Source organism: Artibeus jamaicensis, unplaced genomic scaffold (genome assembly GCF_021234435.1).
Source record: "Artibeus jamaicensis isolate MK-2021 breed Jamaican fruit bat unplaced genomic scaffold, CSHL_Jam_final contig_64, whole genome shotgun sequence".
NCBI lineage: Eukaryota > Metazoa > Chordata > Mammalia > Chiroptera > Phyllostomidae > Artibeus > Artibeus jamaicensis.
This window is the reverse complement of record NW_026521911.1, coordinates 13215582-13241319: the sequence shown is the minus strand read 5'-3', so window position 1 is coordinate 13241319 and position 25738 is coordinate 13215582. Positions and strand designations below refer to the sequence as shown.

The following is a 25738-nucleotide window of genomic DNA, read 5'->3' as shown; positions in this document are numbered from 1 at the left end:
GATTCCAAATTTCGTAATATAATACCGATGGGAGGTGTTTCTCGCAGTGCGGTTTACAATCATCTCTTTACTAGAGCCTTACAAAAACCTTTTAAAGTAGGCATTATTATCTCCATTTTGTAGGCGAGGAAATTGCCCAGAATGACCAGTCCCAAATCTTCACACAGCACTTAAGTATTGGAGCCCGAATCCCAGTCCCGACCCAAAATCGTATTTTTTTCTGCTATGCAATAACTCAGCTCTAATTGTTAACCAGCTGTTTTGTACTTATTGATAACTTCTGTAGTTCTTTCCAGCTTCCCCCAGTTCTCCTACTTATTTATAGTAAAACTTTAAGCAAGGTAAATATTTAGGCTTTAAATGTCCCCATTTGTAAAATAAGATTACTTGTGCCTCTCCGGGATTGCTGTGAGGATTAAATGAATTAACATATACACAAAACACTTAAAATAGAGCCTGGCAGGGCTTAATTAATAGGAGTTTTATTGTAAAAAGTTTTTTTTTTATATGCATTTTCAGAAAATGCTCATAAAAAGTAAAAAACAATAGCCAAAACAACTGGCATCAAGTACTGATGACAGGTTAATGGGGCTGACCCCTTAACCTGTGATATCCCATGCTGTCTCCAGGTAGATAGTGTTTGAACTGAATTAAATTATAGAACATCCAGCTGGTATCACAGAATCATGAGTACTGATTGCCACCAGTACTCATTCTCCCTTTCAAAGCATAATTCTCTTTTCTCTTATATAGCAGGCAGGATATTGCCTTTGGGAGGGTCTGCCCAACTTGAAATATCTGAGCTTAGTCTACCAGCCATCAGCATGTCTGTCCTCCCAGCCCCGGTTATATGGGGAAGGTCAGTGTTTAGAACAGTCCTCTGGCCTCCGTTCTGGCTCTGTAAACTTTGACCACCTACCTTATTTCAGATACTCCTTTGAGGTAGCCAAGCCAAAGATGAATAGATACAAAAGGTTCTTTCCACCCATGACTCCAACTTTCTACTTAAGAAGTCCCAGAACCAGGGGAGTAGGTAGAGATAGATGGAAGAGGCTATGGGTGGGGGATAAATGGTGATGGGAAAAAAATTAAATTAACTAATTCAAAATAATGAAGTCCCAAACCAGAATAAAAAGGTTATTTGGGATGAGACCATTTCATGAGGAACAAACTGCCTGGATTCAGAACTCATTTATTATTTAACATTTATTAGCTATGTAATCTTAGACTAGTTAACCTAATACTTCATGCCTTCATTTCCCCATCTGTAAAATGCTATAATAATAGTATCTGCATCTAAGGCTGTTAGGAAGGTTTTACATGTAAAGTCAAAATGGTAGCCAGAATATAACTTAATAAAGCATTAGCATTTAGTATTATTACCTTTCCTGACTAATTTTCCAGGTCTTCATACCCACCTTGTACCCTACGAAATAATAAATAAATAAATAAATACAACCCTCACTGGTGTAGGTCAGTTGGTTGGGTGTTGTCCTGCAAAAGCAAAAGGTCGCTGATTCTATTCCTGGACAGGATACATGCCTAGGTTTGGGGTTTGGTACTGGTCAGGGTACGTGTGGAAGGCAGCCAATTGATGTTTCTCTCCCTCACTCTCTCCCTTCTGCCTCTCTCTTAAAAAAGAAAAAGAAAGAAAAGAGAAAAGAACTCTGTCCCTGTTTCTAACACAGGGCTCCTGAACTACTTGTAAATTCCCAATGATAAGAGCACTAGGAGCATCTTTTGTTCTAATAATGTGACTCTGGGTGGTGTCCTGAATAGATCCCACATGGAGCCTCGTCACCAAAAGACCAAGCCATAATTAAAAGATTAGAATTTTCAGCACCACCCCACATTGTCCAGAGAGGGGGAAGGGGCTGGAAATAGCGTTAATTAATCGTGCTTATATAAGGAAGCCTCCATAAAATCCCAGCAATATGGAGTTTGTACAGATTCCAGTCTGGTGAACATATCCATGAACCAGAAGGGTGATGCCCCCCAAATTCCAAATGGACAGAAGCCCCTGCCCTTGGGCCCCTGGCAGACCTTGCCCTGTGTATCTTTTCTTCATCCAGCTAATCATCTGCATTCTTTATCATAACCTTAAATAAACTGGTAAATGTGTTTCCCTGAGCTCTATGAGTTGTTCTAATAAATAATTGAATTCACACAGGACAAGGTCACAGGAACCACCAATTTGTAGCTCTGTTGGATAGAAGTTGTGGATAACCTGGGGACCTACTACTCGCACTTGACATCTGAGGTGGGGGCAGTCCAATGGGACTGACCCCTTAACCTGTGATATCCCATACTGTCTCCAGGTAGATAGTGTTTGAACTGAATTAAATTACAGAACATCTAGCTGGCACCACAGAATTGCTTGGTATGGGAAATCCCCCTCCCTCACATCTGGTGTCACAAGTATTGTGAATGTGGCAGTAGTGAGAGTAAAGTAGAAGCACGGATGAAGACAAGGGTTTTTTTTTTTTTCCTTTATATATCCTAAACATATTGATTTTCTAAGCAACACATACTTTTCAACCTTTCTCTGCTTGTGCAACTTGTTTCATCTACCTGTAATATTCACTTGGCAATTTCTTACACATCCATGCAATTGGTTCAAATGTTTCCTTCAGGAAGCTTTCAATGACCTGATAATTAGTCATTCCTTCTCTTATACAGCAATCTTATTTAATAGATTGAGAGCTGACTAGCCTAGAATCTTTTTTTATAAACTACAGTTGCTGTTTATTAATTGTCCAATCTTTGTTATGTGAGATTTGAGTTTTTCCCTCCATTTTGCTGGTGAACTGGCTAATTCTAGGGCAATGAGTTTAGTATCCTAAAGAGGGCAGAACTAGATACAATGTATGAAAGCAAAGAAAAATGTTTCAAGGGGAAAAAATCTTTTCAATAATCAGAGCTCTTTGAAATAAGAATAGACAAACATGGAATAGTGAATTCTCTCATTCCCATTTACATTTTAACCACTGCTAAGGAGATGCATGGAGAACTTGGAGGTGGGAGGGAAGGAAATGGCCTAGTACTTCAAAGTTACCTGCCAGCTCTCAAATAATATGCTTTTATGGAGAAAGAACAAATTATAGTTCAATTTTGGCCAGGGAATCAAGTGCTGAACTTGTTTTAGCTCTTTCATTAACTAGCCTAGAGATGAAAAAAAATTATATCATTTTGAGTATTAGGTCTCCACACTTCTAGAAAGAAGGCATTGAATTCTGATTTCAAGAGTGCAAAAATATTTCTTCTCTTCTTCTAGGGTAAATTTTTCTTTCCAAAAGTAGGAGAAGAAAAAATAGAAGCACAAACTCCATCTTCTTTGACTAGGAGATATTTATAACTCCAAGTCTCAAAGATAACAATGGAAAGTGGATGGAGAAAAAAAATAACAGCACAGCATATGAAGTTTGAACTCAGGTACCTATGCAGAAAGAAAGTAAATATTAGAGAAGCTCAGGAATTGGAGATACCAGGAGCCAAAAAGGCAGATGCATGTCAATAGACTGAAAACAGATTGATTGCTTAAAATCTATGTAAGATTTTATATCTGTCCCTCATCCACACCTCGCCCATTGGCATGAAATCTCCGGGAGAAAAATATGAACAGGAGAGGCCCCAGGTACTGGAAAAAGATCATGGGGCAATACCATCATATACAAATTAGGTCCAGGATGTGAGCCACCCAGGAGAGAGGAGCACTTGGCTCACCAAGTCAAATACACAGATGTGACACTGTATCTACCTGAAGGGAGAATGGCTTTTTCTAAAACTTCCACTTAGAGGTGGAATATGGCTTTTTCTATATCATCCATGCAAAGAGGGCCATATTTCACTAACTTATTCATAAGAGAGTAACTTTTTAAGAATCATGTAAAAATTAAAAAAAAAACCAAAACAAAAAAAACACCACATTTTCATGACCAAAAAGCATTTAATAAACTAGAAATAGCCTGAAGCTTTCTTAACCTTTTAAAGAGTACCTACAAAAATCTCACAACTAACATTATACTTAATAGCATAAGACTAGATGCTTTCCTCCTAAGATCAGGAATAAAACAAAGATGCCTACTGTAGCCACTTCTATTTTATATTATTCTGGAGCTTCCAGTCAAAGCAATTAGGCAAGAAAAGGAAATAAAAGGTATCCAGATGTGAAATTAAGAAGTAAAACTACCTATTTGTGACATAATCTTTTATATAGAAAATCCTGCCCTGGATGGTGTGGTTCAGCGAACTGAGTGCCAACCTGTATACCAGAGGATTGCCAGTTCCATTCCTGGTCAAGGCACGCAGTTGGGGGCACACAAGAGGCAAACACACATTGATGTTTTTCTCCCTCTCTTCCTCCCTCCACCATCCCTCTCTAAAAATAAATACATAAAAATGAAAAAAAAAAAGAAAATCCTAAGGGATCCAGTAAAAAAATAAATTAGAACTAACGAAGAAGTTCAGCAACATTGCAGAATACAAGATCAATATACAAAATTCAATTGTATTTATTGTATTTTTAAACATTTGCAATGAATAATTAATAAACAAAACTAAGAAGACAATTTCATTTACAATAGCATCAAAAAGAGTAAAATATATAGGGATAAATTTAACCAAAAAAAGTGTAAAATTTATACCATCGAAACTGCAAAACAGACTTCTAACCAAGATAAAGGCATAGCTAGATACACTTTGCCTCCTTGCACAACCAAAAGTTGGACAACAAATTTAAAAATGAAAAATAACTAAAAGAACTTCCAGGAAATTGAACTGTGTGGAAGTTGGACAACCAAGAAGTTAAAGAAACATTGATCTAGACCAATAGGAGGGGCAGAGATGGGCAGCTGGGAGGAGAGGACTTGTGGAAAGACAGCAGCTGTAGGACTGGGCGGTCCCACATTTGCATGCAGAGAAGCCAGGAGGAACAACTGAGACAGACCACACAGCCTAGGGTCCCAGCAGAGGAAAACAAAGACTCAAAATCTCTGGCTATAAAAATCTGTGAGGGTTGTGGTGTCAGGAGAAACTTCCGGCCTCACAGGAGAGTTCCTTGGAGAGATTCATAGGGTCCTAGAATGTACACAAGCCCACCCACCTAGGAATCAGCACCAGAAGAAACCAATTTGCTTGTGGTTAGCAGAGAAAGTGACTGAAAGCCGGACAAGAGCCAAAAGAGCAGTATTGTTCCCTCTCAGACCCCTCCTCTACACATAGTGCCACTATGCAGCCAAGTGGGTCACCCTGCCCTGGTGAATACCTGAGGCTCTGCCCCTTACTATGTAACATGCACACCAAGACCAAAAAAAATATGGCCCAAATGAAAGAACAGGTCAAAGCTCTAGGAAAATACAACTAAGTGATGAAGAGATAGCCAACCTGTCAGATGCACAGTTCAAAACACAGGTAATCAGGATGCTCACAGAAATGGTTGAGTATAGTCACAAAATAGAGAAAAAAGCAAAGGCCTTACAAAGTGAAATAAAGGAAAATGTACAGGGAACCAACACTGACAGTAAGAAAACCTGGACTCAAATCAATGATTTGGAGCATAAGGAAGAAATAAACATTCAACTGGAACAGAATGAAGAAACAAGAATTCAAAAAGATGAAAAGAGGCTTAGGAACCTCCAGGACAACTTTAAATGTTCCAACATTTGAATCATATGGGTGCCAGAAGAAGAGGAAGACCAAGAAATTGAAAACTTACTTGAAAAAATATTGAAGAACTTCCCCAATCTGGCAAAGGAAATAGACTTCCAGGAAATCCAGGAAGCTCAGAGAGTCCCAAAGAAGTTGGACCCAAGGAAGAACACACCAAGACACATCATAATTACATTATCCAAGATTAAAGATAAAAAGAGAATCTTAAAAACAACAATAGAAAAGAAGACTTACCTACACAGGAATTCCCATAAGATTCTCAACTGATTTTTCCAAAGAAACCTTACAGGCAAGGAAGGGGCTGGAAAGAAGTATTCAAAGTCCTGAAAGGCAAGAACCTATATCCAAGATTACTCTATCCAGCAAAGCTGGAAGGGCAGATAAAGTGCTTAGAATGGAAAGGCAGATAAAGTGCTTCTCAGATAAGGTTAAGTTCAAGGAGTTCATCATCACCAAGCCCTTATTATATGAAATGTTAAAGGAACTTATTTAAGAAAAAGAAGATGATCAAAACCATGAAAAGTAAAATGACAACAAACTCACAACTATCAACAACTGAACCTAAAACAAAATAGAACAAAACCAAAAACTAAGCAACAATAGAACAGGAACAGAATTACAGAAATGAGGATCACATGGAGGGTTATCAGTGCAGGGGGCAGGGGTGGTCAGGAAGGAGAATGGAGAACAAGGTACAGGGAATAAGAAGCATAAATGGTAGGTACAAAATAGACAGGTGGAGGTTAAGAACAGTATAGAAAATGCAGAAGCCAAAGAACTTAAACATATGACCCATGGACATGGACTAAGGAGAGGGGGAAGGCTGCAGGGAGGGGTAGTGCAGGGTGGATGATCACTTAAGTTATGTACTGTCTAATCACTAGGATGTACATCAAAATTAAGATAATAATGTACATCAACTATAATTGAAAAATAAAAAAAATTGTAAGTTACCTAAAGAAATGATCACTTTCTCTCTCTCTACACTGACATATCTGAAAGTGACACCTGGAGTTGTGGCAACCACCTTGAAACTTCAAAGAGAACAGCCTGAGAAAAAAGCCTGTACAACCAGGAAGGCAGAGCTAAGACATGAAAATAACTTGACTCTTTATAATGTCTTGTGCCATTGTAACAACCAGCCCTGGAGCCTATTCTACCTCGGTAGTTAATGGTTACACAAAATAATATATTTATCTATTGCTTAAACCAATTTTAATTGGCTGTTGCTACTTAAAGCTGATGTTGTCATAAACAATGCTCACTAAAATATAAGTTCCGGCCCTGGCTGGTGTAGCTCAGTGGATTGAGCACGGGCCTGCAAACCAAAGTCTCGCCGTTTGATTCCCAGTCAGGGCATATGACTGGCTTGCAGGCCAGTTCCCAGCAGGGGACTCACAAGAGGCAACCATACATTGATATTTCTCTCCTTCTCTCTACTTCCCTTCCCCTCTAAAGATAAATAAATAAAATCTTAAAAAAAAATAAAATAAAATATAAGTTCCAAGAAGGCAGGGAATGTCTGTTTTGTTCACCATTATATTAGCAATGCCTGGTCCAACATGTATCCCCTAGCAAATATTTAATAGTTCTTTATTGAATGAATAAATGAAAGTATATTGTCTCAATAATCATTTATTAAGTGCATCTATAATTGTGACTTGATAGGATAAAGATATAATTAGGGAGTCTGACTACTCTTGGCTGTGAGCCCTTCAAGAGTAGAACTCTGTCTTTGCCCCTCAGTACCCAGCATACGATAGATCTCCACGCATTTGTCGTATAAATGTTCTGCGTCACAGAATTCTTCTGACTCTCCAGCGGGGAGGTGCACACAGACCAGGTGTTCTGGGCTCTAGGAACTTCCCTTTATCCTTGGCCTCCCCTTTGCTGTCTTCCCCTCCATCTTCCTTATTTGGAGCCAGAGCCCCCAGCAGTGCCCATGGGGAGCTTGGGGAAAGGGACTTTTCCATTTTCAGAACCTCCCTGCATCATGTCCCATCTTCTAGTGCCTGTTAGAGAAGGTTGAGAACACGCTTCAGTCATCAGAGGAAATTCCCTTCAGGTCAGGGTCAAGCAAATGTTTTGCGTAAAAGACAAGACATTTATTTTAGGCTTTCTGAGCCATAAGGTCTCTGTTCTGTCATGCCCTTATAACACCAAGGACTGGAATCAACCAGGCATGGAGCCTCTGCACTTCCAGTTGAGCAAGGTAATATATGTATGGGGGGGCACCCCCAGAAAACAGAATTATCTTCTGGAGGAGGGCGGGGCCCTTACAGTACAGGTTTCCCCACTAGGTGAGTGTTCTAGGAACCTATCTGTATCAGTGTACTAGCTGGCATTGTTGTGAGAGGCTGCGTTCAGCTTCAATGAATTTTTTAAAGACTTTTAATGTGTTTGCCCATTTTATGCTGAGTGATTAACAAGTGCATCTGCCCTTAAGGTGCCCCACATTGACTGTTCATCAGTTTTTGACCAAAAAACCATGCCCCACCCTTCTTACTCCCTTGATCTTGCCCCAAGCAACTTTTTCTTTGTTTCCCTGGATGAAAAAAAGTCCTCAAAGGAAAATGTTTTGCCAATGTGGAAGAGGTGAAACAAAAAAAAATGGCAGGAGCACTAAAAGGCATCAAAATCAATGAGTTCAAAAACCATTTTGAGCAGTGGAAAAAAAAACATCTTGATAGGTGTATTGCATGAAATGGAGAGTACTTTGAAGGTGACTGAAGTTTAAACAAGTAAGAATAAATACACAGTTTTTAAAAAGATTTTATTTATTTATTTTTAGACAGAGAGGAAGGGAGGGAGAAAAAGAGAAACATCAGTATGTGGTTGCCTCTCACTCACCCTCTACTGGGGACCTGGCCTACAACCCAGGCATGTGCCCTGCCTGGGAATTTAACCAGTGACCCTTTGGTTTGCAGGCTGGCACTCAATCCACTGAGCCACACCAGCCAGGGCCAATATTTTATAAATAAATTCTGGGGGTTTTTTTGGGGGGTCCTCCCCTCATATTCCTTCCTTTGTAGCTAAAGATAGAATTAACACAACCCATAATGAAAATATAAGCTCTGAGAGGACAGGAAACTTAGTAAGTATATAAATAAAAGAGTAAGTAAAGGAACGGGTGTGGCCGTGTTCCAAAAACTTTAACAGCTGGCCAGGTTGGGCTAAGCCCTGCTTCCGGTACACGAGGCATTCCCTAATGCAGTGGTTTTCAAACTCTTAAGGCTCATCAGAATCGCTGGTATGGCACGTTGAAACACTGATGACTGGGCCTCACCTGAGTGTCTGGTTCAGCAGGTCTAGGGAGAGGCCCACGAATATTAATTTCCAAGAAGTTAGGGTTGTCAAATAAAAACAAAGAAAGCCCCATAGGTCTTAAATTTGAATTTCAACTAAATGATAAATCATTTTTAATTATAAGTATGGTCCAAGTATTCCATTACTTCTTTGAAATTCAAATTTAATTTGGCACCTTATATTTTATTTGCGAAGTCTAGCAGCCCTAAACAACGCCCCAGGTGATGCTGATGCTGCTGGTCCAGGAACCAACTTTGAGAAATACTGGCCTATGTAATTCCATGTATGTAGGAGCATTGCTAGCTCAGAGGTCTTCAGCTGGAGTAAAATATTTAGCCACCTTCCCCACTTAATCTGAACACTCAGTCTATATATGTGAACATGTTCCTACTTAGTTACGTCATTCACAAAGGGGGTTCCCCCCACCACTTTAAATATGCATTACTTTCTAACAATTACCTATTTATTGTACCCCTATGGTGTGTGAGCTGTCTCCTAGGTTCCCGAGATAACACAAGAAATAAAGATGTTCAGGACCCCTTTTCTCCTAGAGCTGACATTTGGTGGTTGCTTGGGGATGGATATGACTGGGCATTCATCCAAGGACTTACTGTTCTGCATGTTGTCAGGTACTTAAGACACCCATACTATGTTGTGTATTACTATGGTTGTCAACATGGACCCTGAAGTTAGAAATCAGTTTAAATCTCAGCCCTGCCACTTACGACACCGAATGTTATTTTATTTTTATTTTTTAATCTTTATTTTTGGATAAGTTATTATAAAACCTTAGTCCTCAGATTCCTCATCTGTTAAATGGGGATAATAATTTTTACTTCCTGGAGTTCTTTAATAATAAATAAAATAACATATAAGGAACTTAGCACAGTACATGATAGGAAGTAAAACAGTACTTAAGTATAGCTACAACTATTAAAAATTCAGTGGTTCTCAATGTGTGGTCCCTGGGTCAGCAGCACCAAGGGACCTAAGAACTTGTTGAAATGCAAATTCTCTGACCCCCACCCAAACCTACTGAATCAGATATTCTGGGATGGGGCATAGCAATCGTGTGATTTAACAAGACCTCCAGATGATTCTAACGTACACTAAAATTTGGAAAACACTGTTAAAGAAAATGTAAGAAGCCAGGCTCTGTGCAAGCTGGTGCCTAAGGATATTAAGGCCAACGAGTTACAAATCTTCCTTTTGTTTTCCCAGGACAGCTCTACATAAGGGAGTAGGCCTAGTAGTATTCACCTCTGTACACACACGTGCACAGTCCATACTGCCTGAACCTCATCAAAAGTTCATTTAAGCAAAAATTTCTTAGCTTATTTTTTGCTCATTCAACATTTCATTAAATACCTACTATGAAGCAGTGTGTTAAATACTGAGCTTCAGCCCTGGCTGGTATGGCTCAGTGGATTGAGCCCTGGCCTGCAAACCAAAGGGATTAAAAAAATAAAGTCTTCAAGAGCCGTTTATCCACCACTAGCATCAGAAGCCAGGAACTAGTCCCAAGGCTGCCAGAAGGAAAAACACAGGGGCATCCACCAAGGAGGGGCCCTGGCCAGAAGAAGTGACTCTACTCTATGTGCGACCGTGAAACCTTGCACAGTCTCTATTTGCAGCTGTCTCTCTTCTATGGCCTGATCTTGGTTGTGGCCCAAAAGACTAGAGAGCAAAGCCATAGAAAGGAGTCCTGGCAAGAAGCTGAATCAGGCCCAGATACAGGACCTGGGATGGAAACAATGCTAACTCCCAGAAACAATGCTAACTCCCAGGCACAGAGGTGATCCAAAAGACAGCAGAACTACTAACTATTCTCCACCACTCCCACCAGTAAGTGCCCTTGACCATGAGTTCGGCAGGCACACTAATGAGCCACAGTGAGAAAATTTCAAATGACTGGAATGTTGGGTTGGGCTGGGCTAAGATAAATTTAATCTTTTGGAAGCATCTGGGCAAACTTTTTAAAAGAACAAAACACCTGAATTCAGATCTCTTAGGTTGGGATTCAGAGATCTCTGTCTTATGTTCCCTAAATGATTCTTTTTCCACAGACCCACATTTGGGAACCATTGCATGACACAAGTTTATACAGGGACCTAAGTAATGCAGTATTTTGCACACCTGGCCAATGAAATTATAAATGATTCTCTTTGGGCTACGTGGAGCTCACGTTTAATGGAAGGGACAAGAAATTATCATTTTGGAGAGCGCTTCACAAAGGGTTTTGACCTTCAAGAGTTACAAATACGGCTGCAGGCAGTTTTATTCAGGGATTTGAGGAAAACCATGAAGAACGCTCACTCAGAATTGGGATCATTAAGCTTTGGTTCCCAGTCTTTCAGAAAGATAAACCAAATGTTTTTAATACAAACTTTCAGCTGTTTAAAAAGTAATTTTGTACCAAATTAAAAGAAAAAAATGGCCAACACAGTATGATGCACTTCTAACAACCAGTGATTTTTCTGACAATTCACAATTTAATGGTTTTAAAATTAAACAAAAATACACACTCCCTCACTCATTACACAAAATAACAGAAATCATGCAACTTTTTACACTTCACGCCAGACAGGGGTAAATGGAGCAAGAGGTGAAATGAGTCTGTTTTCATTCACCTGAAGTTTTGCTCTGCATCAGAAAACAACCACAAAATACCAAGAATCTTTTTGAAACCCACCAGTTCAATTTCGAAATGATAGTCATCTTCTACAAATCACAACAGGGGAAATCCATGGGTGATAAATGAAAGTGGAGAAATTACACACTTTACAGTGTTAGAGTTATGTCCTGTGGTTAAAGAGACCATGTAGCATTTTTTATGTATACTGTATTTCTGACAGTGTGAGTCCTTGGTAAAAGCCATCTAGACTAATTTCCCCTAGACCAGTGTGTTTCAGATTGCCAGTTGAGATTCATTACTGGGTTGTGAAATCAACTTAGTGAGTTACATTGCATTACCCATACAAAAAAAAAAAAACCCACAAAATTTCAGATTACGTCAAACATAAGTGTATTGTTTCATGGAACATTTTGTTTATGTATATGTGTGAGATTGGCATATAATATATGTAGTCTATTCCTTAGTTTGGGTAGCATTTCTTTTTCTTTTTTAATTTAAAAAATTACTGTTCTGCATAACAGGCGCGACCTGAGCAAAAAGTTATGGCACAAATGGAAGAAGAACTCAAAGCCCCAGAGCCCATACATTTAAGCGACCAAGAGACAGCCAACCTATCACATGCACAGTTCAAAACACTGGTGATTAGGATGCTCACAGAACTGGTTGATTTTGGTCAAATTAGATGAAAAAATGAAGGCTACACTAAGTGAAATGAAGAAAAATGCACAGGGAACCAATAGTGATGGGAAGAAAACTGGGACTCAAGTCAATGAAATAGACCAGAAGGAAGAAACAACCAAACATAAAAGAATAAAGAAACGAGAATTCAAATACATGAGGAAAGGCTTAGGAACCTCCAGGACATCTTTCAATATCTCAACATCTGAATTATAGGGGTACCAGAAGGTGAAGAGGAACAGCAACAAGTGGGAAACTTACTTGAACAAATAATAAAGGAGAACTTCCCCATTCTGGCAAAAGAAATAGACTTCCAAGAAGTCCAGGGAGCTCAGAGAGTCCCAAAGAAGGTGGACCCAAGGAGGAACACACCAAGGCACATCATAATTACATTACCCAAAATTAAAATGCAGGAGAAAATTCTAGAAGCTGCAAGAGATAAGAGGACAGTCACCTACAAAGGACGTCCCATCAAACTAGGGGCTGGAAAGAAGTATTCCAAGTCATGAAAGGCAAGGACCTACATCTAAGATTGCTCTATCCAGCAAAGCTTTCATTTAGAATGGAAGGATAGATAAAGTGTTTCTCATATAAGGCCAAGTTGAAGCAGTTCATCATCACCAAGCCCTTATTATAGGAAATGTTAAAGGAACTTATCTAAGAAAAAGAAGATAAAAAATATGAACAGTGAAAGGACAGCAAACTCAGTTATTAACAACCATACCTAAAACAAAAGCAAACTAAGTGGACACCTAAAACAGGAGCAGAGCCACAGAAATGGAGATCATATGGAAGGTTAAAAATAGGGGAGTGGGAGGAGGAGGAGTAGAGGGGGAGAAGGGACAGAGAATAAGTAGCACAGATAGATGGTGGGGAGAAAATAGACAAGGGGAGGGCAAGAGTAGTGTGGGAAATGTAGAAGCTAAAGAACTTATGACACATGGACATGAACTAAAGGTGGGGAATGTGGGTGAGAGGGTGTGTGTAGGGTGGAGGGGAACGAAGGGGGGGGGGAATGGGACAACCGTAATGGCATAATCAATAAAATATATTATAGAAAATTACTGTTCTGGATGATACCTCATCCAAATGTGAAGATGCAGTTAAACCAAATGACTCTCCCTTTTGCCTCAATGAGCACTTTAATTCTCTAAGCATTTCTGGACACAGCAACCATTAATTCTTTAGACTTCCACTCTTCTCAGGCATTAGCTTAAAAAGCAACTTTAAAATCACCTAACTTCTATCTAGTCCTTTTCCAAAGCCCCAAACCACAAAGCCTTTTCTTAGCCATTTTTTTGCCCCTTCTGAGTGGCCTGAGAATTCACTGTACTTATCAATCACCCCATACAACAGCAACCATGTATTTTCTCTGCCTCAATGAACTCTTCAGACTCAAGTCCCCTCCCGATAGAGTACAATGTGGCTCCCAGTGTCTCCCTATTTCCTATTTGTTCAAACAAATACTAAATTATATTTCTTTGGGAGGAAAGTGTGGGGAGATGAATTGCTGTGTTCATTTTCCTTAAGTGGACCAAAGAAACCAAGACAGAGCCTCAAAGAAACGATAAGACTAAATAGTTTAGGAAAGAAATAACCTATCAACAGAGGTGTCAGTGCCAGGTGGGAGCTGCTGGGGAAAGGAAGGCACAAGACCTCTCAGGTCAGGCGCAGACAGGGTCAGCTTCATGGGCTTGTAGCCGATGGCACAGTACAGGGCGCTAATTTCAGAAAGACTCCATGCTTGGTTTAATGCTCTGCTGTTTGTAACTCGACATTCTTAATGATTTTATTTTTGAATTTTTGTTAGGAAAAGTCCGATGAGCATGTGTGCACAGAGGGGATAAGTACAGTATGCATGCCTGCTGGCTTTGCCTCCCTATTCACACACAGCATTTGCAATTCCCTGTGAGCACGGAATTCTAATGGACTCAAAAGGTGTGGAATTTTCAGTAAGACTCAAAACAAGTGTGTCAAACCTGGAACAGAAGTAGGCAAGGGTGCTGACAGCCCTAAAGCATTGCTTTGCGTTTGAACCAGAACTTGGTTTGGACAGGACACTAAGAAACTGAACCAACCAAGAAACCTCATCCTTGCTTACATTACTTCTTTGTATTAGCAAACCACTTTCACTTAAGATAGTGAGAAAGGAACAGGAAAGGCAAAGCAAGCGACACTTTTTCCTTTCGCTTTGTCCTTAGACATCAGTAAGTCAAATGCAGAGAACGTTGGTAGAATGTGTGATATCAAGAAGCAAAACAGCCCTGATTGGTGTGACCTGGTTGGTGTCATCCCAATAAACAAAAGGTCACCAGTTTGATTCCCAGTCAGGGCACATGCCTGGGTTGCAGGTTCAGTTCCCATTGGGATGTGTACGAGAAGCAAACATCGACCAGTGTTTCTCACCCTCTCTTCCTCTCTCCCTCCCCATCTCTAAAAATAAGCAAAATCTTTTTAAAACCATTTAAAAATTTTTTTAAAAGTGAGGTAAAACGTTGAGTTACTTTTGTCCAGCATTACCATGGTATTGAAAAGAACAAAACAGGGACTTCTGGACAAGATGGAGGCATAGCTAGACACACTGTGCCTCCTTGCACAACCAAAAGAAGGGCAACAACAAATTTAAAAACAAGAACAACCAGAACTGACAGAAAATTGAACTGTATGGAAGTCCGACAACCAAAGGGTTAAAGAAACATTAATCCAGACCCATAGGAGGGGCAGAGACAGGCAGCCTAGCAGAGAGGACTTGCAGCGAAGCAGCAGCTAACAGACTGTGTGGTCCCACATTCTCATGCAGATAAACCAGGAGGAACAACTGGGGAGCCAGACAGACTGCACAACCCAGGGTCCCAGCATGGGGAAATAAATCCTCAAAGCCTCTGATTGAAAACACCTGTTGGGGTTGAGATGGCAGTGGGAGAAACTCCTAGCCTCACAGGAGAGTTTGTTGGGAAGACCCACAGGGTCCTAGAATGTACACAAGCCCACGCACCTGGGGAATCAGCATCAGAAGGGCCCAATTTGCTTGTGGGTAGAAGAGGAAGGGACTGAAAGTTGGCAGAGAGCAGAGCAAGCCGAACTGTTCCCTCCTGGACCCCTCCCCCACATATAGCATCACAAGGCAGCCACGTGGGTTGCCTTGCCCTGGTGAACACCTAAGGCTCCACCCCTTACTACAAAACAGGCACATCAAGACAAAAAAATGGCCCAAATGGAAGAACAACTCAAAGCTCCAGAAAAAATACAACTAAGTGATAAAGAGATAGCCAACCTATCAGATGTACAGTTCAAAACACTGGTAATCAGGATGCTCCAGGAACTCATGGGTACCTAAACAGCATAAAAAAGACCCAGGCAGCAATGAAGTTTGCACTATGTGAAATAAAGAAAAATCTATATGGAACCAACAGTTTTGAGAAGAAAACCAGGACTCAAATCAATGGTTTGGAACAAAATGAAGAAACAAACATTCAACCATAACAGAATGAAGAAATAATAATTTTTAAAAAATGAGGAGAGGCTTGGGAACCTTCAGGACATCTTTAAATGTTCCAACATCTGAAATATATGGGTGCCAGAAGAAGAGGAGGAAGACCAAGAAATTGAAAACTTATGTGAAAAAATAATGAAGGGGAACTTCCCCAACCTGGCAAAGGAAATAGACTTTTAGGAAGTCCGAAAGCTCAGAGTCCCAAAGAAGTTGGACCCAAGGAGGAACACACCAAGACACATTGTAATTATATTAGCCAAGATTAAAGATGAGAGAATCTTAAAAGCAACGAGAAAAAGAGTTACTACTTCTTTACAAAGGAGTTCCCAATAGACATCAGCTGATATCTCCTAAAAAACCTTGCAGGCAAGGCAGTGTTAGATGGAAGTATTCAAAGTCAAGAAAGGCAAGGACCTACATCCAAGATGACTCTATCCAGCAAAGCTATCATTTATAATAGAAGGGCAGATAAAGGGCTTCCCAGAAAAGGCCAAGTTAAAGGAGTTCATCATCACCCAACCCTTATTATATGAAATTTTTCTTAGATAAGGAACTTATTTAAGAAAAATAAGATTAAAAATATGAACAGTAAAATGACAAAAAACTCAGCTATTAACAACTGAACCTAAAAAACAAAAATGAAAACAAACTAAGCAAAAAGAACAGGAACAGAATCACAGAAATGGAGATCACATGTAGGGTTGTCAGAGGGGGAGAAAGAGGGGAGTGAGGGAGGAAAAGTACAGAGAATAAGTAACATAAATGGTACACAGAAAATAGACAGGGGAGGTTAAGGATAGAATAGGAACTGTAGAACCAAAGAAAAGAAGGGAAAGGCAGGTGGGAGGGGGTGTTCAGGATGCAGAAGAATAAAGGGAGGGGGGAATGGGACAACTGTAATAGCATAATCAATAAAATATATTTAAAAAATTAAAAAAGAACAAAATACACATGAATGTATGAGGCACGAAATACCAATTATGTAATTCAGTGATTCCACATGGTAGTTATTTTTTAGGTTTGCATTGAACATTGTAATTATACAATATGAAGACAAAAATCAAAATTTGTGCTAATAACTTAAAATTTGACTTTACCTACAATGACATTAAAAAGCAAATTTGAAAATATCGTGACAAGTTGCAAAAGAAATCACAGAAGGGAAAAAGCCTTATTTCAGTACTTTTTAATGCTGCCTTTCCCTGCTTTTTAAACAAGGAGCTTGCATTTTCATTCTGCACTGGGCCCTGCAAATTATGAAGCTGACCCTCTTCATGACTAGAAATTGGACCGATAGCATCCTGTTCCTCTTGAATTAATCCACTCTTCTTTCCTAAAGAGCTGGCTGTGGGGTTCATGAAGCACAGGAGGCTCCAGACTTCGTTCTGAAATCCATAGGTGAGAACCCTGGGTCCCTTAGAAACTGAACTCTGGCTTATATCATGACTCTAGCTCCCTTGGGAGTAATAATGATCTTGGCCTGCACAGAAAAATTAACAGTGCTTAACGCCTCCGCTGAACAGAATTTGTTGTGCAATTTAGGGTTGGAGGTCCCAATGAGCTAACTGTACACTTTCAGAAGTGTCCTCACTATCTGAAGTGCAACTGTAATTCAGGAAAAAAAGTGGGCTCCATGATATGGAATTAGATGGAAAACTCAAGGCTCACTCAAAGCACTGGAATACTCACTGTAAAAGACTGGCAGAGAAAGTTCAGATTAAGCATTAGGTACTGGGTGGACCCATAATACAGGGATGCCAATGGTTCCCATTGTTCAAGAAACAAGAACCATCCTGAGACTTCCACATGTTATGTCCTACAAATTATAGGGTGGCCTTTAAAAATTCTGCTGTTCTGGTAAACACCTTGTCTCACCACAAAAGGCAATATTTATTAGGGATATGGTATCAGTTAGCCCTTGGTCCAACTTGAAATAAACTGTTTTTTTCTCTGGACATGATACATATCAGGGTGAGACTGAAGTGATTGGCACATTAGTGACTACGACTGCAGTCAAAGGAGGGAGACATGACCTCAAGATGCCAGGACCACCAACCATCTCTAGCTCTATCACACATGCCCAGGTAGCACTGTTATCATGGTAGCAAGTAAAGTAATTCTCTAATATTGCCTTCCCTTATTTCCTGGTTCTCCAAATGTATCATTACACCTGTATTATCATCTTACCCTTATTGTTCCAAAACCTCATATCCTGGACTTCTGCCAAGATGGAGGTGTAGGTGGAAGCACTGTGCCTTCTCGCACAACCAAGTTTAAAAACAACAAAGTTTTAGCAACAAAAACGCAGCCAAACCACAGAAAATTGAACTATACGGAAGTCTGACAACAACAAACCCTTCAGCCAAACCTGCAAGAGGGGCAGAGCCAGCAGCAGAGCAGAGTCGGGCAAGAAAGATCCACCAGACCAACCTGGGCGTGAGACCTAGGCGGGCAGGCAGCTGTGGGCCAATCCCAAGTGTGGAGAAGCTGGTGGACCATTGAGGGTGCAAGACGGTGGACCCACTGAGGGCTGACCACGGTCACACATTCACACACAAATAAACCGGTGAAGGAGCGAGCAGTGAGACAGACCGTGCAGGCCCCAGTGGCAGGAAGTGGCAGAGAGGACCGCCATTGTCCCTCTCTGACCCCGCCCCCACATACAGTGTCACAACCCGGTGAACTGGGCGGCCCCGCCCTGGAACACCTAAGGCTCCGCTCCTCATACTTAACAGGCACGAACAGATCAAAACATGGTTCAAGAACAACTCAGAGCCACAGAGCCCATAATTCTAAGCGACAAAGAAATAGCCAAACTATCAGATGCACAGTTCAAAACACTGGTGATCAGGATGCTCACAGAACTGGTTGATTTTAGTCACAAATTAGAGGAACATATGAAGGCTAAACTAATTGAAATGAAGAGAAATGCACAGAAAACCAATAGTAATGGAAACTGGGACTCAAATCAAAGGAGTGGACCAGAAGGAGGAAAAAAATGACCAAACAGAAAAGAATGAAGAAACAAGAATTCAAAACAATGAGGAGAGACTTAGGAAACTTCAGGACATCTTTAAATGTTCCAACATCCGAATTATAGGGATACCAGAAGGGGAAGAGGAACAGCCACCAGTGGAAAACTTATTTGAACAATAATAAAGGAGAATTTCCCCAATCTGGCAAAGGAAATAGACTTCCAGGAAATCCAGGAAACTCAGAGAGTCCCAAAGAAGTTGGACCCAAGAAGGAACACACCAAGGCACATCATAATTACATTAACCAAGATGAAAATGGAGAGAATTCTAGAAGCAGCAAGAGATAAGGGGACAGTCACCTACAAAGGAGTTCCCATCAGACTGTCAGTGGATTTCTCAAAAGAGACCTTACAGGCAAGAAGGGGCTGGAAAGAAGTATTCTAAGTCATGAAATCCAAAGACCTACATACAAGATTGATCTATCCAGCAAAGCTTTTATGTAGAATGGAAGGGCAGATAAAGTGCTTCTCAGATAAGATCAAATTCAAGGAGTTCATCATCACCAAGCCCTTATTATATGAAATGTTAAAGGGACTTACCTAAGAAAAAGATAAAAAAGATGAACAGTGAAAGGACAGCAAACTTAGTTATTAAGAACCACACCTAAAATAAAAACCAAGCAAACAACTAGAAGAGGAACAAAACCACAGAAACGGAGATCACATGGAGGGTTAGCAACAGGGGAGTGGGAGGAGAAGGGGGGAGAAGGTACAGAAAATAAGTAGCACAGATGGTAGGTAGAAAATGGGGAGGGGGCAAGAATAGTATGGGAAATATAGAATCTAAAGAACTTGAGACAAGTGGTCATAAACTAAAGGGGGAGAATGGTGGGGGAGGGGTGTGCAGGGTGGAGGGGAATGAAGGGGGGAAATAGAACTGTAATGGCATAATCAATAAAATTTAAAATAAAAACATGTAGCCCTAAAAAAAATAAATAAATAAATAAAATAAACCTCATATCCTCCATTTGATTCTCTATGCCACACTGGAGTAATTATCAGGATCTCTTCCAATTCACTAATTCTGTTAATTGTATCTAATCATCTGACCAATCCACGGAGTTTATTTCTACAATTATATTTTTCATTTCTACAAGTTGTTTTTTAAGTCTTTTTCAGTCTTGGTAGACTCTCACTGCATGCTCATTTTTGTATTGCCATGTTTTGTTTCATTCATTCAAATATTTGAGTGCCTACTACGTGCAAGGCAATGTTCTAGGTGCTGGAACATTGTCAAACAAAACCAATCTTAGTGGAAGAACTGCCACAAACCAGTAAGGTTCTTTTATAGCATCTGATTAATTCCAAAATTTGGTCTTTAGTAGTCTCTGTCTATTATACATTGCTTCAACTGTCAGAGCAGCTTGTCTGTGTGGTGATCACTATGAGCTATTTAGACGATCTAAAGTTTCAGCAATTTTGGGGGTATCCTTAAGGGTTCTTTAATAGCTATTATCCTTGTTTTTATAATGTTTTATTGGAACACGGCCAGGCCCATTCTTTTACATATTGTCACTACTTTTATGTTCCAGTAGCAGAGCTGACATGAAGCAGATTATATGGTTCACAAAACCTAAAATATTTAGCTGCTTAAGTTTGCTGACCTCTGATCTACACAGAAACTAAAAATGTAACTGAAATAGGCATTAACATACACTGTTGGAAGAAGTGAATCAGCACAACCTTACTAAAGATACTTCTTTGGTGGGGCTAGAGCTAAGCAAGTGGCATTGTCCCCTCCCCCACATACAGCACTAAATACAGCAAAGCAGTGAAGCCCTGGTGAATATCTCTACCCCTTACCACAAAACAGGTGCCCCAGACTAAAAAATGTGGCCCAAATGAAAGAACAGATCAAAGCTCCAAAAATACAACTAACCAATGAAGAGGTAGCCAACCTATCAGATGCACAGTTCAAAATATTGGTAATCAGAATGCTCATAGAAATGATTGAGTATGGTGGCAAAATAGAGGAAAAAGTGAAGGCTATGCAAAGTGAAATAAAGGAAAATGTACAGGGAACCAACAGTAACAGGAAGAAAACCTGAACTCATATCAACAATTTGGAGAAAGAAGAAATGAACATTCAACTTGAATAGAATGAAGAAACAATTAAAAAAAAAATGAGAAGAGGCTTAGGAACCTCCAGAACAACTTTAAATGTTCCAACATCTGAATCACAGGGGTGTGAGAAGAGGAAGAGGAACAAATTGAAAACTTATTTGGACAAATAATGAAGGAGAACTTGCCCAATCTCCCCAAGGAAAACAGACTTCTAGCAAGTGCAGCAAGCTCAGAGTCCCAAAAAAGTTGGATCCAAGGAAGCATGCACCAAGGCACATCATAATTACATTAGCCAATACTAAAGGAGAGAATTTTAAAAGCAGCAAGAGAAAAGGAGAGTGTTGCCTACAAAGGAATTCCCCTCTCAGCTGATTTCTCAAAAGAATCCTTACAGGCAAGAAGGTGCTGGAAAGAAGTATTCCAAGTCATGAAAGGCAAGGACCTACATCCAAGATTATTCTACCTAGCAAAGCTATTGTTTAGAATGGAAGGGCAGATAAAGTGCTACCCAGACGAGGTCAAGTTAAAGGAGTTCATCATAACCAAGCCCTTACTATATGAAATGTTAAAGAAACTTTATCTAAGAAAAAGATGATTAAGATATAAACAGTAAAATGACAACAAACTCACTGCTAAAAACAATTGAACCTATAAAAAAAGAAAAAAGAAAAACTAAGCAAATAAAACAGGAACAGAATCACAAAAATGGAGATCACATGGAGGGTTCTCAGCAAGCAGAGGGAGAATAGGGGGAAAAGTACAGGGCATAAGAAGCATAATTGGTAGGTACAAAGTAGACAGGAGGTTGAGAATAGTATAGGAAACAGAGAAGCCGGAGAACTTACATGTATGACCCATAGACATGACCTAAGGGGTGAGGAATACTGGAGGCAGAGGGGGTAGAGGGTGGAAGGGACTAAAAGGGAGGAAATGGGACAATGGTAATAGCATAATCAGTAAGATATACCTAAAAGATACTCCCACATCCCCTCAGTTGAATACATTTTTTCCTGCCTTTAGAGAGAGAGGAAGGATGAGAAACATCCATGAGAAAGATAAGCATTGATTGGTTGCTCTTGTACATGCCTGACTTTAGTTATGAGACAACACTCCTGCTGAGCAACAGGGGCCAGAAAATACCCTTTCACTTCGTAACTAATTCCGATAAATGAACTTAATAATCAGAGAGATACACAAACACTTGCGTACTAGGCTGTAAAGCAAATATCCAGGAAGGTATTAAATTATGGTAGGGAAAATTTTATAGGAAAACACACATGATTCTAAAAACTTCAAAAATTCACCGTTTCCTATGTCACGTCGGCTCCCCTCATCTTACCTATTTACCTCCACGATCACCCAGGCTGTCTTCATTCCCTCTGCTTCAGGTTAACCCCTTCACATGTCATCTTGGTCCTAACTCTTCTAAGATTTTTCTGGACTTTATATCTCAATTTCATTCTTGCTACTGTTTCTTGTCCATAAATAAGCAAAACATCCTATATATTTGGGACAAAATAGCCAACTAGTCTAACCCTATGACCTCTTCAATCTATTTCTCTTAACCAACAGAGGGCAGAAAAGGGAACAGTAACTCACTGTATGAACATACTTTCAATTTCTTTAATTCTTCAACCCACTACCATTTAAGCTTCCACACCTTACACTCCTGTGCTCTAATGATACTATTTCCACTAAAATTACTAATGAGCAAGTTGTAAATTGAAAGCAAGACCTTTTAACTATAAAGAGAGATTATTAAAACATTACTGTTACAACTCTATAAAATTTTAAACATAATTATTACTTTAAACAGTATAGGTTTCTCCAGTTAAGCACATTACAAAAAATGATTGTTACAAAAAGATAAGGCATAATTTTATTACTTTAAACATTTCTTTTCATCACAATGAAAATAAACTAAAATAACACATGGCTTTATAAAAATAAATTTTTATTAAAAGCAGTAGAGTCTGAGCAGGAGACAGTACAAAGTGTAAACAATGTAAACATCACTACATTCAGCTCAGCCTGATTGAACGCTGAAAGACAACTCTAGATGCTCTATGTGCCGTTACTAGCGAGATACGTTAATTCTATTGTACATAGAAAACACACTCTAATTTGATTAGGAGAAGCACTTTATCGAAGTCGGTCCCATCGCCAAATACTAGCATCATCACAAACAGCTATAAGAATGCTGCTATCCCTGCTAAAACTGGTTTGTCGAATTGCAGCAGCACATTTTTGATGAGTCAGTGTTGTACATCTAGGGAAAAAACACGACAACAGGTTAAATATCATACATATGTAATGTTATCAGTATCTGACTTAAAACAATGAATTAGAAAATAAAAAGATGTTCCAAATTATACAGAAAGCATTTAAAACCAGAATACACTTCACTAAGATCTCAATCTCAAATTTCATAAAATTTGGGTATATTTTAAATTCAAGAGACACCATACAACTTATATAAAAAGAAATAACTTGTGATCAAGGCACTCATGAAAAATGATCATTAGAATAAAAAATACTTAAAAACACTCTGAGATGTAAATGTTACAAATGAGTTAAAGATGACATTGCAAGTGTAAATTACTTTCTCTATTATTTGGCATAACTATGAAGACAGAAATTATAAAGAGGAACTTTTAAATACTTACTTGGCTTTATGAGGATCTTCTACTTCTAAATCCCAAACATAAAGTTTGCCAACCTGATTGCCCAATGCAAGCATCTGTATAAACATTTTTTAAAACACCAAGTAATTAAAATTAAAATAAGCTTTAAAGATTTTAAGCAATTCTAAGACATCTTTCTTATTTGGGGAAAACGTTAGACCTAGCCTCTGGCTATACACTGGATTATTTCTTTGCACTTTACATTTCTGATTTGTAAGTGCAAAATAAGTGACTTATGCTTCAAAGAGGCATCTTGAGTAAATAAGAAGGCATGTTGCAAATTTATAAAGGGCTTTACAATTTATACTATACATATGTATTCTTTTTTTCTGCCTTAAAGAATTACAGCAAAAGCTATAAAAAAGCTATAGCAAAATACCCAGGTAATTCATTAACACAAAATCCTAATGCCAAATTTATTTAAAATTTTGGATAACCAGTATTTTGTCTCTTCCCATGTTTTTTTATTTATTTATTTTTTATTTTAAGTTCTTCTGGGAAAAAGCCACATAAAAATATTAACTCTAATCACCAAACATGAAATCTCAGTCACAGATATAGAAAATAAGCACCTAACTGCCACCACTGACATCTGCAAATCTCATTTATAAGCACCGCAGATAATGTTCAGCATCACAAGGACAGAATAACATCAAAGGCCAAAGCAATTAATCCAAAACATCAAGGTAGTTTCTTAAAAGAAACAGAATGCACAACAGAGAAAATTAAAGTTACCATGGCTTTAAGTCAAATAATTTCAAAATGTAAAAATGTTACCTTTTGCCAGAAATCCATAGAAAACCTCATGTACCAAATGTCACACTGGCTGTAATCAAATCGCCCAAGAATAGTCACATTAGACTCACTGGGCTTAATTTTATCTATATCATCTTCCATTTTGCCAGGTTTCCAGCACACAATGGCATTTTCACAAGACTTTAAAAAAAGAGGTGAGAAAAAATATTATTTGTAGAACTGAACTATAAATATTGAAACAAAGCCTTTTCTCTATTATCATTGTAGAATTGACAGCTCATAGAATCTGGTTATCCATCTACTAAGTACAGTGATATACATTCATTTCTATTTATAGTCAATGTCCACATTTAAGGACAAAAAGTCTGACTACCAACATATTTCTGACAATACAAAAGCATTATATTGTCTGGGGGTTATTCATTTTGGAAGTCACAATTTCTCTTCCAAAACAAACCAAATTCGGCTCTAGACACTTTAGCATCCAGAGACTCGAAGTGTTTTATAGGAGAGGTAAAATGACAAACACTGTATTAGACTGCATGGCTTTTCAATGTGGCTCTGCTTGCTTCACTAGTTTCATCTTTCCCTACCAAACTGCTCACGTCACTTCTAACCCCACATGGTTCCCTTTATCTGGTTAACTATTAATCCCTCATCCCCAGTGTCCATGCTACCTGGTAGGTACGCAACAGGAAAGCTAATGGATTCACAGAAAGTACCTTAGAGATCAGATTATATAAAAGGAGTAAAAGCAGTGATTTAACATTAAGACATGATATGGGCATGGAACTGAAATAGACTGAGTTATATCTTCCCTATCATCTCTAACTTCGAATCTTTGCACACACTGTACTTAAGCAGCAAGTGGTAAAGAACATAATGGAAGGTAACTTGCAAAAACAGGGAGCACTACTCAGATTACAGGGTAAGTCCAAGGCTTACCAGTTAAGAGACACCTGGCAATGTCTCTGGTCTCTACTGAACACAGGCCAGAGATGCTGCTGACCACCTCACAAAGTGCCTCAACAGGTGCCAGGACTAAAAAGTGCTGGTATAGGTGAAGACTGCCTCCTGAAGTTCCACAGGAAACAGCCTACATAATCACATGTGGCAATCCTGAGGTACTGACTGGCATTTAAACAGCTGAACAGTAGGGCTAGAGGAGGATTAGGGTGGGGTCAGCATGCTTTTTGTCTTCTCTGCCTTTTTTTAAGATTATATAAAACCCCAGGGCTACATATTTACAAGTTCCTTACTGTAAAGCACTAGACAAATCACTTGGTCTGAATACTCCTAAGTGTATAACCAGGTTGATAGCCTGTAGTTTTCTCAACTCGTCTTGGCCCCAGCCTACTGATTCAGAATCTCTGAGATAGGAGGCTGAAGCAGAAGTGTAAAATGGCTACTATTCAAGTGCT

The 25738-nt window shown here is 39.2% G+C and overlaps 1 protein-coding gene across 3 annotated transcripts in view; it reads right to left on the bottom strand.

Moving 5' to 3' along the window:
* Positions 1-22808: 22808 nt before the first annotated feature.
* The window catches only part of EED (embryonic ectoderm development), a 33675-nt gene continuing 30745 nt past the window's right edge, over positions 22809-25738 (bottom strand). For 2 of the 3 annotated variants that reach the window (XM_037142813.2, XM_037142812.2), the window contains 3 exons: positions 24339-24497; positions 23544-23617; positions 22810-23146 (listed from right to left, as the gene is read on the bottom strand). In XM_037142813.2, the coding sequence (XP_036998708.1) occupies positions 23020-23146; positions 23544-23617; positions 24339-24497 (360 nt within the window). In that variant the 3' untranslated portion in view covers positions 22810-23019. Of the gene's footprint in view, positions 23147-23543; positions 23618-24338; positions 24498-25738 lie in introns of all 3 variants that reach the window. The other variant, XM_037142811.2, reaches the window with a different exon arrangement.